The sequence below is a fragment of the Zea mays genome, chromosome 9 (assembly GCF_902167145.1).
Source record: "Zea mays cultivar B73 chromosome 9, Zm-B73-REFERENCE-NAM-5.0, whole genome shotgun sequence".
NCBI lineage: Eukaryota > Viridiplantae > Streptophyta > Magnoliopsida > Poales > Poaceae > Zea > Zea mays.
The window spans coordinates 162042570-162059271 of NC_050104.1; the positions used below are offsets into that span (position 1 = coordinate 162042570).

Here is a 16702-nt window from a genome sequence, read left to right on the forward strand (position 1 = left end):
GGAATGAACTCATGATGCACCAGCTCAATTTGGATGGTTTGATTCCTCGAACCAAACACTATATATGTTGGATGCCATCGCCAAGCAGCGTGGCGGGGCCTTTCTAGCGAGAGGTTGATCCACACCTTCATGGAGCAGCGCCTTCAGCCGCTCGTAGTTTGCCGGAGGATGATTTGGTTGATCCCACTAGGAAGGCGTAGCCCTTGTAGCAAATGGGGTTGCCTCGACCTCCCAAGCTCTTGCGCCCTCGGCAGTCGGCACCGGCTGGAGCGGCCCCTCCGGCTTCTTCCGTTGTTCTACATGTCCGTCTCTCCTGACACAAGCGTGTCATCCTCCTTGATCGCTAAAGAGGTGTCGGGCGCGTCTGTTGCCGACATGCCTCTTACTGGGCCTCGGACGTCCAAGAGGTGGTCCAAGCGGTCGTGGATGTCGCCACGGGTGGGACCCCCACGGCGAACACGGTGGCTACCTCTTCGTTGCTGCCGCCCCTGGCCCTCTGAGTCTCCAGGCACCGCGACAACGGTTGGGTAGTCCGAGGCGGCGCTGTTGCCCACGGCGATCGCTGAACTCCGTGATCTACCACCGTGAGTCACCGCTACCTCCTCCTCCCCTAGGGTCGTGATGCCCGCGCTGCCCGCTCCCGAAGGAGCCCTCGGGGACCTCCCCTTTCATCCTTGAGGGCTCAGAAGGGAATGAGATGGAAGCGGAGGAGTGGCACCTTATCGAGGCGGCCTTCGACCGAGCCGACAGGAGCTTGGAGACCGTAGAACGCATCCTCCGCAGAAGCTGATCGCCTTGGAAGTGAGGCGACATGAGGAGCGGAGCGGTGCGAAACACCTACGAGGGGGGAGGGACTCGCACGAGGCGAGTCTGCGGGGGACCATATGATTGGTTGTCCGCATCGTTTTGTTCTGGACCACTGTATGCATTGATATCGAAGGTGTGGGCTATACGATCCGATGCAAAACAAGCTATTTGAAGGCTAATTGCCTGCATCTGCTCGTACCGCCAAAACGCCCGTGTCCGACTAGCCAGACTCGAGCGAGCGTGCTGCCACAGACACAGGGAACCAATCAGCCGGTTATTGACGCTTAGGGCAACTCGTTGTTTCTCCTTCGCAGATCTTCAGAAGTTCTCTGAGGCCCACGACACCATGAAGAAATTTTATATTAGCATTGCGAGGGGACCGCTAGAAAGAAATTCGTTTGGCCATTGTTAGGGACTTCACATGAACGAACAGCTGCCTGCCGCACTTCACTTCATCATAGTCATAGAGGCTATGACACAAACAGGACGGACGGGATCTTTGTACATGAAGAACGATCGATCGCCTGGTGGCTACTTCCTGCCGAACAGGCTGCGTAGCCTTCCTCGGTCCAGCTTCTCGAGCAGCTTCTTCGCGCCGGCCACGTCCTTCTCCGACTCCGAGAGCTTCTTCAGGTACCCGATAGCGCCGTGGGAGATCATCAGCTTCTTGCACCGCTTGCTCGTCGAAAGCGCCAGCAGGCAGGAGATGGCGTACTTCTTGGCCGTGTTCTGGGGGCTCGGGTCCAGCAGCTGCACCAGGTTGGCCACGCTCTTCTCGTCCTTCTTCATGTCCCTCGCGTTCGGGGGGCACCCCATCAGGCTCGCCACCGCCTGCGCCGCCGCCTCACGTGCGCCGTTCGACTTGGCCTCCAGCAGCCGCACCAGCAGCGGGATGCACCCGTGCTCGCCCACCAGCCGCTTCATGTCCATGGAGCTCGACATCTTGCAGATGGTCGCCGCGGCAGCCTGCTGAGCACCCACGGAACCGTCACGGAGCACGTGGACGAGGCGCGGGAGCACGCAAAGCGACACCAGGCTGTCCGCTGAGACCGCGCTCACCAGGTTCCGGACCGCCGCCACGGGTGATTCCTGCGGCAGCGGCCCGTCCAGGTAGGCAAGCAGGCTCCGTAGCCCGCCCTCGGACACAACGGCACGCCGCAGGCTGTCGTTGCTTGACGTCAGGTTCTGCAGGCACTCCGCGGCGTACTCCTTGGAGCCGAGAACGACGCCGGAGTCCAGCAGGCTCACCATGACTCGCACGACGCCTTCTTCGGCCAGCGCCTGCCGGACTTCCGGCACTGCGGAGATGTTCTTGAGCGCTCCGGCCGCGGCGGACTGTGTGATGGAGTCCCCGGTCTGGCACATGTCGATCAGAGCGCGGACGCCGCTGTGGCCGACGATTGCGCGGGCGATGTCGGCCGACATGGACAGCCGCTGCAGCGTGATGACAGCCTTCTCCCGCCCAACGAGGCTGCCGGACTCGGCCAGCCGGACGAGCGGCGGCAGCGCGCCTTCTGACATGAGTAGGCCCTCGCAGCTGCCAGACTCGGCAAGCAAGCACAGAACAGTGGCGGCCTTCTCCCTGACCTTGGGCGCCGTCGCCGTGAGCAGCTGCACCAGGGCGGCCACGTTGCCACGGCCGAGCGCCGACAGTACGCTCTTCTCGTCCTCGCGCAGAGCATCGAGCAGGCCATCCACAGCCCGGTGCTTCGCCTCTGCGTGCCCAATCTGCAGCCTGGCAAGCAGCTCCCGCACGTCAGCCTGTGCGCACGCAGCCGGGGCCGCCGGAACCGTCGCGTCAGACAGCACGCCAGTCTTGACAAGAAGGGAGCAGTCCCTGAGGTTGAGGTCCAGCTTCCCGGCCAGAGCGTCGAGGTCGCTCTGCATCTGCAGCTTCCCTGCCTTCGGAGGCTCGTGGCAGCGCGCACCGAGCTCGGCGGCCTCTGCTAGAGTCGCAGCCACCGACTGCAGCAGCTCCCGACACAGCGAGTTCTTGGAAAAGCAGGGGTGGCTGGACAGGTCCGACAGGCACGGTGGCACCTTCTCCAGCCTCGCTGCGATAGCCTTCCACCGCCCACCGAAGCCAGTGGCCGCGCGCGCAGCGGCAAGGGCGGGTGGCACCAGCCCCCGCGCCCGTTGAAGCAGCTCCTCTGCCGTCGCGTCGCCGGCCGCGGCCGGGCAGGTCCCCAAGCTCATTTCTTGGCAGCTACAACACAGACCTGCAGTGCTCACTACTCAGCTTCTTGGCACCGAAGCAGAAAAGAATTGCAAGCATAGAAGAAGCTGGAAGGAGACAGGGTAAGGAAGCCTCGGCTATTTTTAAAAGAGTCAAAATTCATTTAGGAGACTACGTACTAGTAGGAATGCTCCAGAAAACCACAAGCCCCACCGAGTATACTCTCCCCTATGATCTTTTCTTGCTTCGGCTGGACGTCGAATTGAGAGGCGTAAATGCGGTGACCACAGCCACGAAATTATGAGGTGGTACGAAGGCGCTATCAAAATTTCCCAAGCTTTCACACAGAAGGAGAGTCTGGTCATTTAAAAAATTGACTGGAGAAACAACGGCGCTATGGGTTGGTGATGACTGATGAGTGAATGCGAACACACAACAAGGCATGGGATTCTACACAGTCTACACTCTGAGCTGCATGCATGTCCATCCAAATTAAAAAAAAAGTGACTACAATACTACTAGTCACTAGGTGAAGCTAATACCTTGATCATCAGACGGTGGTGGTACGGTGGGTTCCACTTGTACCTGAGAAGAGCGTGTGATCCAAAGGGATAGGCGTGTGCTTAAGACTGACCCCCACTTTGGAATAATAAGACTTGCATGCTGCACATTACTTTCTTATTGTAATACAATCCAAAGATCTCGCACTTTCTTTACACAAGAGGATCATGGCGAAATAATTGCGTAGGGGAACGTATCGTAAAAGAACCGAGTCCTATGGAAAAGATGACTGCAAAATCCCTCGGTTCCTTCCCGTTAGCTTGCCAGGAGCCATGACTGGCACGCACGCATGTAAAGGAGCATGGAAAGAAATGCTTTAGCAGGATGTTAAAAATGGCAGTAGCATTTGAGCTTATACTAGTATGTTTTAATTAATGACAAATAACCTAGCAGAGTAGCAAGCAGTAGTACGGAAAACGTGCGGGCCCACCTGTCACTGGCTGTGGCACAACCACCGAACCACGCGTGCGAGCTGCGACCTGTGTCACACTCACACGTCTCCTTTTCTTTATCAGCAACCAAACCAACCACTCGTGTCTCAGGAAGGAATTAAGGCCGTGTCGGCTGGCGGCGACCGGTGCGGGCACACGAAATCGGGGCCCGCGGCGGGATCAGGGGAATCCAACGCAGCGAGGAAAAACCCGGAGAACACAGTCCAGTTCCACTGCGATGATGGCCCCCCGGTTTCCTTCTTTTCTTTCGCAGCTAATTGGGCGGGCCACGGAGCGACTGCCTACTGCTATGAATCGTATCGTACTAACTATTATGAGATTTTATTACTATTGTGAGGTGCAAAGGCTCCAAGCGTAGTTTATTTTTTTATTCCTATTATGAGATTTTTTTTAGTAACGATGTCTACACTCTAAGTAGAGTAGGAACAGATCACTCTTAAGCTGTCGACTCGATCGGTGTCTCCCAACTTGCCGAAGCAAAACGGCGAGTCGGCGTGACTGGTAGAACATTCGAGACGCTTCCTTCAGAGAACGCGGATTGCATGGTGGAGAAAGCGCGACGAACATCAGGAAGGGCAGGGCGGACGCTTGGCTTTGAAGCCCCACCCCACGCACATGGAGAAAAGCGCGATCGACGACGACGAACGGAAGGGGGAGATAAGAAAACAAAAGGTATGCCCACCTCTCTTCTCACCGACGCCGCCTTCGCCCCCGCCGGTCGCGCCGCCACCCCTCCTCGTCCTCCTCCTGCCGACGCCGATCCCCGCGGCGCAGAGCCCAACCAGAGCTAGAGCGGCTGCAATCAGGACGCCAATCATCAACCATCAAACGAGAGGCATGCCATATTGGGGAATCATTTCGTGAGCGCACTCACCGCGACCTCTTGTTCTTGTAGGCTGCTGCCCCGCGACAAAGCTGCCTCCTCCTCCGCCTCTCCCACTCGAGCGAGTCGTTGGGGGATTTTATTATTCCGCTGCTTCGAAACGAGGTGTTTGAATTCGGGGGCGTGTGGGGGCCCGGTAGACAGGCGCTGTGGCTGCTGGCTGGAATCGACCGTTTGTTGAGTGAGGCTGCGCTGCGGCGGCGGAAGCACGGGGAGCATTTTGAAATGGGTTGGGAACTTGGGATGGACAGAAACGTGCAAAGAGATGGACAGAGCAGGATATGTTTCTTTTTTTGAATTTGGACAGGCCCGGCCCAACCCAGTTTGGTCTACGAGCAGTGCCGTACCGGCTCGCAGGTCATGACCGAGGTCCAGATACGGCCCATTATGCTATTTATCATGCTGGACTGGCTCACGGTCCGACAGGTCTAGGGATTTGAAACATAGTTGTTAGTTTTAAAGGTCTACTAGTTATATGTCCGTATATTAATACGGTTTTGTATATGATAAATTTTATTTTAATAAATTATAACATATTTTTTTTTATTGATTCGGTTGGGGTGAATATGATTTCAGACCTTGCTGTCTATGGGAATTGTACATGCCGTTGAATCAGATTTCAGACACATCAACAGGGAGGGAGAGAGGTAAAAAAAAAAGGTCGTTTGTTAGTTGGAACAGTTCCTGGCCCCCTCGTTATTTATGTTAGCAGCCAGAAGTGAGTGTGACCCTCCCTTTACTTGCAACCGAGCCAACCTTCTTCTTCTTCCCCACAAGGACTCGTACGCATATTATTTTGTGTTGTTCATGATCCCGTGCAATTTTACAGTGACTACAGAATAACTGAATTAGACTACAACAACACATGATATAGATGGAAGCTACTCTAAAATATACTAACTTATTACTAGTATTCCTCTACATCAAGATACTTTACAAGATTCGACGTGTTGTTATTGTCCGCAATGTTCTTCTCGGAAAAAAAATGTCTGCTACTGAATTGACAGAGCTGTTCTCATAAGAAAACAAAAACGCAATCAGAGCATCATTCCACTACGCAAATGGTGATATATAGATTACAACCAACGCGGCAACGCTTGACAAGCGAATCCGTGTTCATCTCAGGACCAGAATCAACTGCAGATACCATTTCTATTGTTTGTCCTTGCCAGTACAAAATGCCAAAATAATTATTTACAAGTGTGACAGTACCCACCATCAGCAATAATTGGTACCCAGTCAAGCAGTGCAAGGCGACACGCAGCAACTACATGCTTAGCCATCAAGAATTCAAAGATTTGGTCAGCTATTTAAAAGGAAGATATGTAACAAGTAGTGCAGTACAAAATATATATATATATATATATATATATATTCAATGGCGAAGCTAGAATGAATCGAAGGAGGGTGCACATACTTTGAGGGTGCATAGCAATAATTTATAGGTGGTGCATATATGGTCAAAATCTGGTCTAAAACATTGATTTTGTAAATTTTCTTGGGTGCATGTGCATCCTATCTCCTGAACATAGCTTCGCCCCTGTATATATTTTGGGTTATATCTTAATACTGCAACCTCACGGCTTCATTTATTAATCTTCTACTGATTTTTAAGAGAATATATTTGACTGACAAATTCTGTGACTTGATATTTCGGTCTCTTATTTAATATAATATTGGAAGGGCGGTATTTCCCTCCTCGGCCGGCCGAGTTTTTTTTTTAATAAACCAAACACAACAGCACTTGTCTCTGGTCCACCGAAGGGAAAAAAAATCTGGATTATTTTGCTTCAACTAGTACCAAACAGTCAAACCCAATGAAACAATAGCTTTGTGCCAATATCCCTCCAACTGCAAAATTTTCTTAGATCACACCTGCTTAGTCCATGTTACCAAGACTCCAGATCCTGCCTGGACCAGTCAGTAGCAAATGAGGTGTTTCAAATAGTGGGCTAATCTATTTAGCGACGGCCTCCTCCAGAAGCAATAAAAAGGTATAGCAGAAGCAATAAAAGACATGACGAACACCTCGGCTGGCAGCATCAGCGGCGCCCTGCAGCCACAACAAGGAGACATTTTAGTGTATCATCAAACAGGGAGTGCTATCAGAAGAAAGCATCACACTGAAGAATTGATAGCACGCGTTTAAACATCTCTTCCAACTCATTTTCCAGCACACGAGTGCAAAAGCACGTCACAAAAACAACAGGAATAGCAAATTAGAAACTGGGAATGAATGATACCACTGACCACACACAAAACCTCGAGTTCCTCAGTGCCTCCACAACAACATCCACAGTCCTCTCCTGCTGAACCCCCTGGATGTTTTAGCTTTTCGTCCCTGAATTTTGTTGCTTTTTTCAGGTGATGATTATCGTATATATTTTGTATTAGATTTCGGTTTTAGTTTGTTATAATTTATGTAAGCACATACACAATCCCAATACAACAATAAAAATCTCGTTAAACAAAATCATAAATCCAATAAATTTTGATTTGAATTGTTATAAAAATATTTAATAGTTTATATTAGTTTCTGCGGCCAGACAATAATAAAAAAAGTAATATGTTCTAACATAAAAATAAATAATGAATTATGAAAATAATGATTTAATTTTTTTTGAAACGAACCAGGCAGGAGAGCTGCCGATTATATTAATAAAGGTGAAGGGTCCGGATCGGACATAGCAACAAAACAACATATGGTTGGATTGGGATACCAACACGCCAAACTCGTCGATTGGATTAGGACATCAATACGGCACAACACTCACCGCCTACAAAATACACAAACATCCCCGACAACGGGAGCCCCTCACACACAACTCATCTAGAGTTATCGTTGCCGAGCTCGACCCAAGGGACAAGCAGCTCCGACTCCGCAAAACGGGCCGCACATGGCCAAAGAAAACACGACGACGCCTACAACCAAACACACCAGCACAGAAGAAAAAAGATCACAGTGCGCCGTCGTTGCCAAGCCTCAACACACCCCACGTGAGACAGCTCTGATTCTTCACCAATGAGCTTGAACCTCCGTCCTACCCCAGTAGATGTACGACCCTTCAAAACAATCCAGTCCACGAAGAAGGGGGCTTGTCAGCTGTCATCGTTGCAAGGACGTGTATATGAAGGTGTGTAATGAATGCAAACAAGCGATAGCGGTGTAATTTAGGCCATTCTTAGTAAGAGTTTTTATTGTGTTATTTTTAATGCTACCACATAAGCTCCTGGATCATAATCCTCATCTCACTCATCATCTCACTCATCATCTCACTCTTTGTAATCCCACCTGAACCACCACCAATTATTACCTTCGTTGCAGCCTCTTCTTCCCTTCTATTGGGATCCATCTCTTCTGTACTCATCTTCACATAAGCACCGAATCAAGCAGCTATACAACAAGCACCGACAAACACTAGCATACAACTTCCAATAACAGCAGCACTGCAGCCACACCAACCAGCAGCACTACAACCACACCAACTCCTTCTGGCTGCCTCCTCTTACCGCACCAGCTCCTCCTCTTACTGCACCACGACAACAATTTCTAGCTGTCCGCCTCCTCCTCTGGCCTGAGCCGCGGCCACCACTCGAGACAGCAGGGCAGCAGCAGCACCCACGGGGCAGCAGCAATGCCCAGCAGCAACAGGCCGGCGTTGTGCCAGCAAAGACCGTGGTGACGGCGGGCCGGTCCGGTGGCGGGTTCTGCGACGAGTTGCGCGGTGCGGGAGCAGCCGCCTCTTTGCTAGCTGCCGACGCGCTCCGGGGCCGGTGGGCGACCGGGAGCAGCCGCCTCCTCCCAACTGCCGACGCGCTCGCTGACGTGCTCCGGGGCCGGTGGACGGCCTTCTCCTTCCTCACGCGTGCGAGCTCGAGCTCGAGCTCCAATGGCAGCACCGACGATAGGGGAGGCTAACCCTAGCTCTGAATACCATGTTGTTTGGTGTATTGTGCTGCTGCCTCTCGGGCTGCAGTTCCCACAAAGTATATTACTCCATTATACAAGGAGGTCCTTTTACATTGAACTATTTACACCAACAGGATCACACTTATAGGTTTTGTGTGGACTATCGCTATTTGAATGCAAAGTTTCAAGTACCAATTATAGATGAATTCTTGGATGAGTTGTATGGAGCAGCTTGGTTTTCTACATTGGACTTATGTGCTGGGTTTCATCAGATCCGAATGAATGCTCAAGATCAACATAAGACCGCCTTCCAAACCCATCACGGTCACTTTGAGTTTCATGTTATGGCATTTGGCTTGACGGGAGCACCGCCAGCAACGTTTCAAAGTGCCATGAATTCAACTTTAGCTCCACTATTGAGGAAATGTGCACTTGTCTTTTTTGATGACATACTTGTGTATAGTAGGACTTGGGAGGACCATCTAGTCTATCTAACACAAGTTTTGCAGTTGTTGTTGAAAGACCAATGGCATATCAAGCTTTCCAAGTGTGCTTTTGCACAACAACAAATAGCTTATCTGGGACATGTCATTTGTGCTCAGGGTGTGTCAATAGATCCGGCAAAGGTTGAAGCAGTTCAAATTAAGTTGGCCAGTTCCTACTAATAGTAAGGAACTTTGAGGATTCCTTGGTCTAGTGGGGTATTATAGAAAGTTCATCATAAATTTTGGCATGGTTGCTAAGCCACTGACCAGTCTTTTGAAGAAGGGTATTTTGTTTGTATGGACTGGTGAACATGAGGTGGCATTCACATCTGGTACAAGAATTGGTGTTGTCTTGTCACAGAATCGACATCCCTTGGCATTTGTGAGTAAAGCTTTGGGTCCTCGCAACAAAGGATTGGCTGCGTATGAGAAGGAGTATTTAGCTCTTATTCTTGCTATGGATCAATGGAGACAGTACCTGCAAAATTCTGAGTTTGTTATTTACTCGCAGTCTATCTCACTTGACCAAGCAAAAGCTGCATACTCCATGGCAACAAAAAGATGTTATCCAAGTTGATTGGCCTCCAGTATCGCATTGTGTATAAGAAAGGAAGTGATAATGGGGCTGCTTTCGACAAATGTTCTTTTGTGCAGTTTATCTTCGTGCACAACACAATGGATGCTGCAGGTATCTGAAGGATATCAGCATGATCCTCATTCTCTTAAGCTTCGTACTGAACTGTCTTTGCCTCCACATGAAGTGGGTCCTTATACACTGTCTGTTTGTATTCTTCGATATAAAGGTCGCGTGTGGATTGGTGCAAACACAGACCTTCAGCACATAGTACGTGGTAGCAGCTTTACATGGTAGTCCAATTGGGGGACATTCAGGGTTTCCAGTGACTTATCGAAGCGTCAAACAACTTTTTGCGTGGACTGGCAGGAGCAGTCTTATGTCGCTCAGTGTTCCATTTGTCAACAAGCGAAGCCTGACAGGAGCAGATATATATCCTGGCCTATTACAGGCGCTTCCTGTTCTAGATCAAGCGTGGCAGGTGATTGGTATGGATTTCATTGAGGGTCTTCCTCGTTCTGCACATGTGGACACTATCTTGGTGGTTGTTGATATTTTCTCCAAATATGCCCATTTCTTGCCTCTGCTACACCCTTTCACAGCATGCAAGGTAGCTCAAGTATTCCTCAACTCGATATATAAGCTCCATGGGATGCCAGAATCCATTGTTTCGGATCGAGGCAGAATTTTTACAAGCCGGTTTTGGCAAGAGCTCTTCAAGTTATCAGGCACACAATTGAGGATGAGTTCATCGTACCATCCTCAGACGGACGGGCAAACTGAACGCTTAAACCAGTGCCTTGAAACATTTATTAGAAGCTTTGTTGATGTTTGTCCTTCAAAGTGGGCATCATGGTTGCCACTGGCGGAATATTGGTATAACACCAATTACCACTCTTCCTTGGGAAAGTCTCCGTTTGAGGTATTGTATGGGCATGCTCCACGACATTTTGGTGTCCTTGCCGGTTGACCTCCACAATTGGCTGAAAGAACGAGAGCTTATATGCTTAGGGTGGTTCGGCAACAGCTGTTGCGTGCTTAGCAGCGTACCAAGCATCAGGCTGACAAAGGACGATCTGAACGTGAATTTGAAGTTGGTGATTCAGTTTACTTGAAGTTGTAGCCCTATGTTCAGATGTCAGTAGTCACACGATCCAATCATAAGTTGAGTTTCAAGTATTTTGGTCCTTACACAATTGTTCAACGGATTGGGAAGGTAGCGTACAAGTTGTTGTTGCCTCCTAATTCAACGGTTCATCCAGTATTCCATGTTTCCCAACTTAAGAAAGTTATTGGAGTGGCACCATCTCAATCAATAAGTTCCACTCTTCCTGATATTCTGAGTGCTCACCAGACTCCTGTTTAGATCCTTGATCGTCATTTGGTGTCACGAGGAGGCAATCAAGTGTCCCATATTTGTGTTCGTTGGTCACAGTTTGATGATTCCCTTGCTACATGGGAGGATGATGAAGCTCTCCATGCTTAGTTTCCTGCGACAGCCGCATGGGGACAAGCGGCTTTTCAACGCGGGGGGGGGGGGGGGGGGGGGGGGGGGGTCAATGACTATGTCAGCAGTCCGGTAACTGAATTAAAGGAAGACGTCGATCAAGGTGAAGCGTCCAGTCCTCTGTTGGGCCGGCGGGCACGTAGGTCGAATCCTAAGGTGTATGGAGCCGAGTGTGCTGTGTGAGGCAGCCGGGCGAGCGATCCATTATCGACGTTTAATAAATACTGTTGTTGACGCCCTTTTGGAGGCGTCAATTACTCAAGAGAACCGTGGCGGTGTCCTCTGCACAGGAGCGGACGGTCCGCGGCCTGGTGCGAGGCGCGGTGGTACTCTCCGCGCAGGGGCGGACTGTCCGCGGCCTGAGGCCGGACGGTCCGCGGCCTGGTGCGCGGCTAGGGCTTCTCTGCCTGACGGCCGGACGGTCCGCGCCCTGGGGCCGGACGGTCCGCGCGTACGCAGAGGCGGCGGAAGTCGCCGGCGGCGCCTGGATCTCGCTCCCGGGAGGGACCCCGTCGGGGAGGAGAGATCCTAGGTGGTGTCTAGGCTCGGGCCGGCCGACCTAGACTCCTCTAATCGACGTAGAGCCGAAGAGAGACGAAGAATTTGGGGATTGGATAGCTAAACCTAAACTAGACTAGAACTACTCCTAGGATAAAATGCGAAATATAAGTTGTATTGATTCGATTGTTGATGATTACAAATCGGCCGTATACCTCTCTATTTATAGAGGAGGGGGGCTGGACCCTTTACAAACTAATTTCCGAGCTTATCCCATGATTTTAGCTAACAACCGTAGCACAAAACTCGGAACCCTAATCTGTTCTGCGCACGCGCGGACCGTCCGGCCCACAGGCGCGGACCGTCCGGACCGCGGACCGTCCGGCCTCAGGGCCGGACCGTCCGCGCTCAATTTTGGTTCGAACATATGCCCCCCTGCCTTTTGGTGGAGCTGAGCGAACCAAAAGCAACTAACTCGATGTTATCACATCGGTTTTCTTAGGCATCTTGCCACTTACTAGGATGGTACGCAGTGGCCTTGGTCTCGATGGTTGACTCAACGGACGTGATCCTTTTAGATTTGATCGAACTGTCAGTCCCAACATCGCCGAGCGTCATACTGGTCCTGACCAATTCGTCACCTTGCCTTCCTAATTCTCTAAGTGTTCTGGCGTAGCTCCGTAGTCGACCAGGTCTTCTCCTTGCAGGTCGTCTTCCTCCATGGGCGTCGGTACGTCATCGGAGGTGTCTTGGTGTAGTGCGGATGGTTCGGCCTCAGGGGTCGGATGGTCCGCGTCCTGTGCAGATGATCCGGCCTTTATAGCCGGACAGTCTACCATACCTGCAGAGAGATGCACAGTTGTTGTTTTATTTACTATCTTTGTGGCCGTTTGACTTTTCTCAACGGCCTTTGGTCTCCATCTCTTTTGCGGTGGCGGATACTGCGGATGCGTGTCATTGAATATTCTTTCTGCCTCTTTTTCCTGATTCTCCTTTGCTCTGAGGCGCTGTAATTTTCGCTTTTGCGATCGTGTCAATCCCGATGGACACCATCGGGGCATGGAGTATTTTGGATCGACTATTTTATTGACAGTCGTACTTTCTTTTTTGTTTGTGTTGGCCGATTCACCAAAAATCATCGGCCCTTCGTTATTTTGTTGTACGATGACATCTGTCGCTCCTATTTTAATGACCTCTCCCTTTTTCGTACTGTTGGAGGTTATAGTTGTATGTCCCCCTGCCGGATTAGTCAGCCTTTGGGGCTGAGTTGTTCGGCAATCTTGCTGGGCCTGTGCTCGTGGACCAGATTGAGGGGCTCTCAATCGGTCTTGTACTGGAGGTGTCAACCTATTGAATACAGATGTTTGGGGTGCCCCCCAAGCGGGGTACTGTGGCATCCCAAATGGATATGTTGGCATGCCCCACATTTGATTTGGGACATATGGTGGAGGTATGTATGTGTATGGATATGGCATAGGTGGATATGGTGGTGGAGGTGTCCATGCAGGTACGTTAGGTCTTAATTGAACATTATGACCTTCCGTCCTTTCCGATTGGTGTGGTGGTCCAATCGGCCTAACCTGCCGTCGCACCTGGGTGGGTAAGCGAGGTCCCTTTGGTGGCCGGTCACTGGAGCCAGCCTTCTTTTTCACATATTTAGACAATAATTGATCAAAGGTCGGGCTAGATTTTACCAACCGACCAGTTGCCTTGAATGTGTTAGTTTTCCACGTACCTATTTCTGGTCGTCGTGGTTTGAAGGTACGTGGTTGCCGCGGCTCTTTGACGTTGCCGGACCGTCCGTCGGAACGCTTCGGACCGTCCGGTGATGTTACGGACCGTCCGCGCCTAGACACCGGACCGTCCGCGATGCGTAGTATGGGTTCTCGCGCATATCCCCTTGTCTGTGCTTGCTCCCCAGCGCTGGAGTTTGTGATGGTTACCTTCAGTGTCTCCCCTCCATCAGGAGTCTTCTCGGCCATCACTTTCCTGCAAGAAATTTTGTTGTTTCCATCGGCCTCCCGTGCGTTGCCGATGATGACTTCTTTGTCTTTGCCCTTATCGGCTGTGTTGGGCCGAATTAGGACCTTTTTGCCATTAAAGTCGATCACATTCATTGGGAAGGGCTCCGTGTCCTCCTGAAATTTCAATCGTCCCTCATTAATGGCCGATTGAATTTGTCGTCGGAACACATTACAATCATTAGTGGCATGTGAAAATGAGTTGTGCCACTTGCAGTATGCGCGACGCTTTAGTTCGTCGGCAGGTGGAACGATATAATCAATTTTAATGTTACCATTTTTTAGTAATTCATCGAATATCTTATCACATTTGCCGACATTAAATGTAAACTTAACCTCCTCTTGTCGTTCCTTTTGAACTGACTGCAAGGAGTAGCAAGCCGAAGATTTGGCCTGCTCGGGCCAAACTATTTCGGCAGTGTAAACTTTCTTTGGTTCATCGTCCGAACTACTTTGATTGTGTTCTACTATAGGGACATTATGATGAACCGTTCTGACTAGTTCTTTGCTTCGGCTTTCACAAGCCGAAGCTCTCTGATGTAATTGTGCTAGAGTAAAGAACTGGATGCCTTCTAATCTCTCTTTTAAATAATAGCGCAATCCATCAAAGGCTATTCCCGCCAGTTGTTTATCTGTTAGATGAATTTGAAAGCATCGGTTTCTCGTATCCTGGAATCTCCGGATATAATCACTAACCGATTCATCCTTTTCTTGTCGTAGGGTCACTAAGTCTACTAAATCTAGCTCATAATCACCAGAGAAGAAGTGTTCATGAAATTTTTGCTCTAAGTCTCCCCATGACAAAATGGAATTAGGAGGGAGCGTGGCATACCATGTGAATGCAGTCCCTGTTAAGGATAATGAAAATAAACGCACACGGAATGCTTCGGTGTCAGCCAATTCTCCTAATTGTGCTAGGAACTGGCCTATGTGCTCACGCGTGCTCTTTCCTTGGTCACCCGAAAACTTTGCAAACTCGGGTATCCTAGTTCCCTGTGGGTATGGGTGGTGATCAAATTGGCTGTCATAAGGCTTCCGATATGATTGCCCCCCAGGGATCATGCTTACTCCGAGCTTATCTCGGAACGCCCCGGCTATTTCTTCCCTCACTATACCAATGGCAGCCGGTGCAAGACCACCGGCTCTCTGGTCAAACATAGGTGGGGTTGGTTGCATGTTAGTATGTTGTCGTTCCCCCCATTGGTTTGAGCTACGTGGTGCATTTCCATTTGCGCTATATGGCTCATATGTTTGATCGTTTCTTTCCGGCCTTCTAGGTGGGGCCGGGAAGCTTTCCTGGGCTCTGGATCCTGAATTAATGGGCTGGTGCATTGCATAATGTGATGGGAAGTGTTGTTGGGACGGGCGAGGATTCAGGTAATAATCCCCCTCAAAAGACTCATGTGCGGACTGTCCGGATACGTACCCGGACCGTCCGTGATTATATGCGGACCGTCCGTCGTTGTATGCGGACCGTCCGACTGGATAATTTAAATTCGGTGCCCTATGTGGTGGCTCGGGTGTATGTCTAGGTAACTCATTAAAAATGGGCCCGACTGTGGCTGACCCGGACGGTCCGCGCTCGCGAGCGGACGGTCCGGACATGTGTAGATCGGCTGGTTTACTGCCGATTTGCGTTTGCTCAGGGTACGTGTCCATCGACATCCCATAAGGGGGTTGTGACTGGTCGTGACAACCTTTAGCCGATGTATTACGTGTATTATCTCCTAATTCAACCTCGTGTGAAGGAAAATTTGCTATACTAGATTTATCAAATGCACGTACTAGTCTCCTACAATCGTTTTGCATAACCCCTATGATATTTTGCATCTGTTCTCGCTGTTCGTCTATGTAAGCTTTAAGAGATTGGAGTTCGTTGGTGCTACTTACATTTGGGGTAATCGTAGTAGGTCGGAGCGAAGCCAGATCTGTCGTCCGTTGCCGAACGACTTTGTTGTTCCTGTCCACTTTGAAGTCAGCCAGGAACTTCGCCTTTGCTTCTTGGATCAGCTGCTCCTGGCGCTCCTCGAACAGAAGTTGTTCTTCAGCCGGCAAGGCTTCCCATGTCGGTGTGATGATATTGCTGGTGGAAACCTCAGAGCTATCTTTTGAACCGGCCATTGAGGGCCGATTTGATAGGTCTAGATGTGTTTTCCCCAGCGGAGTCGCCAAAAAGTATGTTGACGCCCTTTTGGAGGCGTCAATTACTCAAGAGAACCGTGGCGGTGTCCTCTGCACAGGAGCGGACGGTCCGCGCGCAGGGCCGGACGGTCCGCGGCCTGGTGCGAGGCGCGGTGGTACTCTCCGCGCAGGGGCGGACTGTCCGCGGCCTGAGGCCGGACGGTCCGCGGCCTGGTGCGCGGCTAGGGCTTCTCTGCCTGACGGCCGGACGGTCCGCGCCCTGGGGCCGGACGGTCCGCGCGTACGCAGAGGCGGCGGAAGTCGCCGGCGGCGCCTGGATCTCGCTCCCGGGAGGGACCCCGTCGGGGAGGAGAGATCCTAGGTGGTGTCTAGGCTCGGGCCGGCCGACCTAGACTCCTCTAATCGACGTAGAGCCGAAGAGAGACGAAGAATTTGGGGATTGGATAGCTAAACCTAAACTAGACTAGAACTACTCCTAGGATAAAATGCGAAATATAAGTTGTATTGATTCGATTGTTGATGATTACAAATCGGCCGTATACCTCTCTATTTATAGAGGAGGGGGGCTGGACCCTTTACAAACTAATTTCCGAGCTTATCCCATGATTTTAGCTAACAACCGTAGCACAAAACTCGGAACCCTAATCTGTTCTGCGCACGCGCGGACCGTCCGGCCCACAGGCGCG

The 16702-nt window shown here is 50.7% G+C and overlaps 1 protein-coding gene and 1 long non-coding RNA gene across 3 annotated transcripts; both read right to left on the bottom strand.

Moving 5' to 3' along the window:
• Window positions 1-1134: 1134 nt before the first annotated feature.
• Window positions 1135-5062, bottom strand: LOC100279787 (putative ARM repeat-containing protein containing family protein). 2 transcript variants are annotated; one of them, NM_001152745.1, is made up of 3 exons: window positions 4871-4922; window positions 4679-4792; window positions 1135-3026 (listed from the first exon to the last, which is right to left on the bottom strand). In NM_001152745.1, exon 3 carries the CDS (start codon window positions 3001-3003, stop codon window positions 1339-1341), a length of 1665 nt encoding a protein of 554 aa, NP_001146217.1. In that variant the 5' UTR covers window positions 3004-3026; window positions 4679-4792; window positions 4871-4922; the 3' UTR covers window positions 1135-1338. The 2 variants fall into 2 exon arrangements, with proteins under 2 accessions (NP_001146217.1, XP_020399209.1); XM_020543620.3 differs by having other exon boundaries at window positions 1152-3026; window positions 3163-4792; window positions 4871-5062.
• A 2518-nt stretch (window positions 5063-7580) lies between these two features.
• Window positions 7581-11335, bottom strand: LOC109942447 (uncharacterized). The gene is made up of 2 exons (XR_002265299.1): window positions 8194-11335; window positions 7581-7942 (listed from the first exon to the last, which is right to left on the bottom strand). It is a non-coding gene; the product is annotated as an uncharacterized lncRNA (long non-coding RNA).
• Window positions 11336-16702: the final 5367 nt, after the last annotated feature.

Excerpts from the sequence above, each read along its gene's own strand:
- LOC100279787 (NM_001152745.1), bottom strand. The coding sequence starts at position 3,003 with ATGAGCTTGGGGACCTGCCCGGCCGCGGCCGGCGACGCGACGGCAGAG.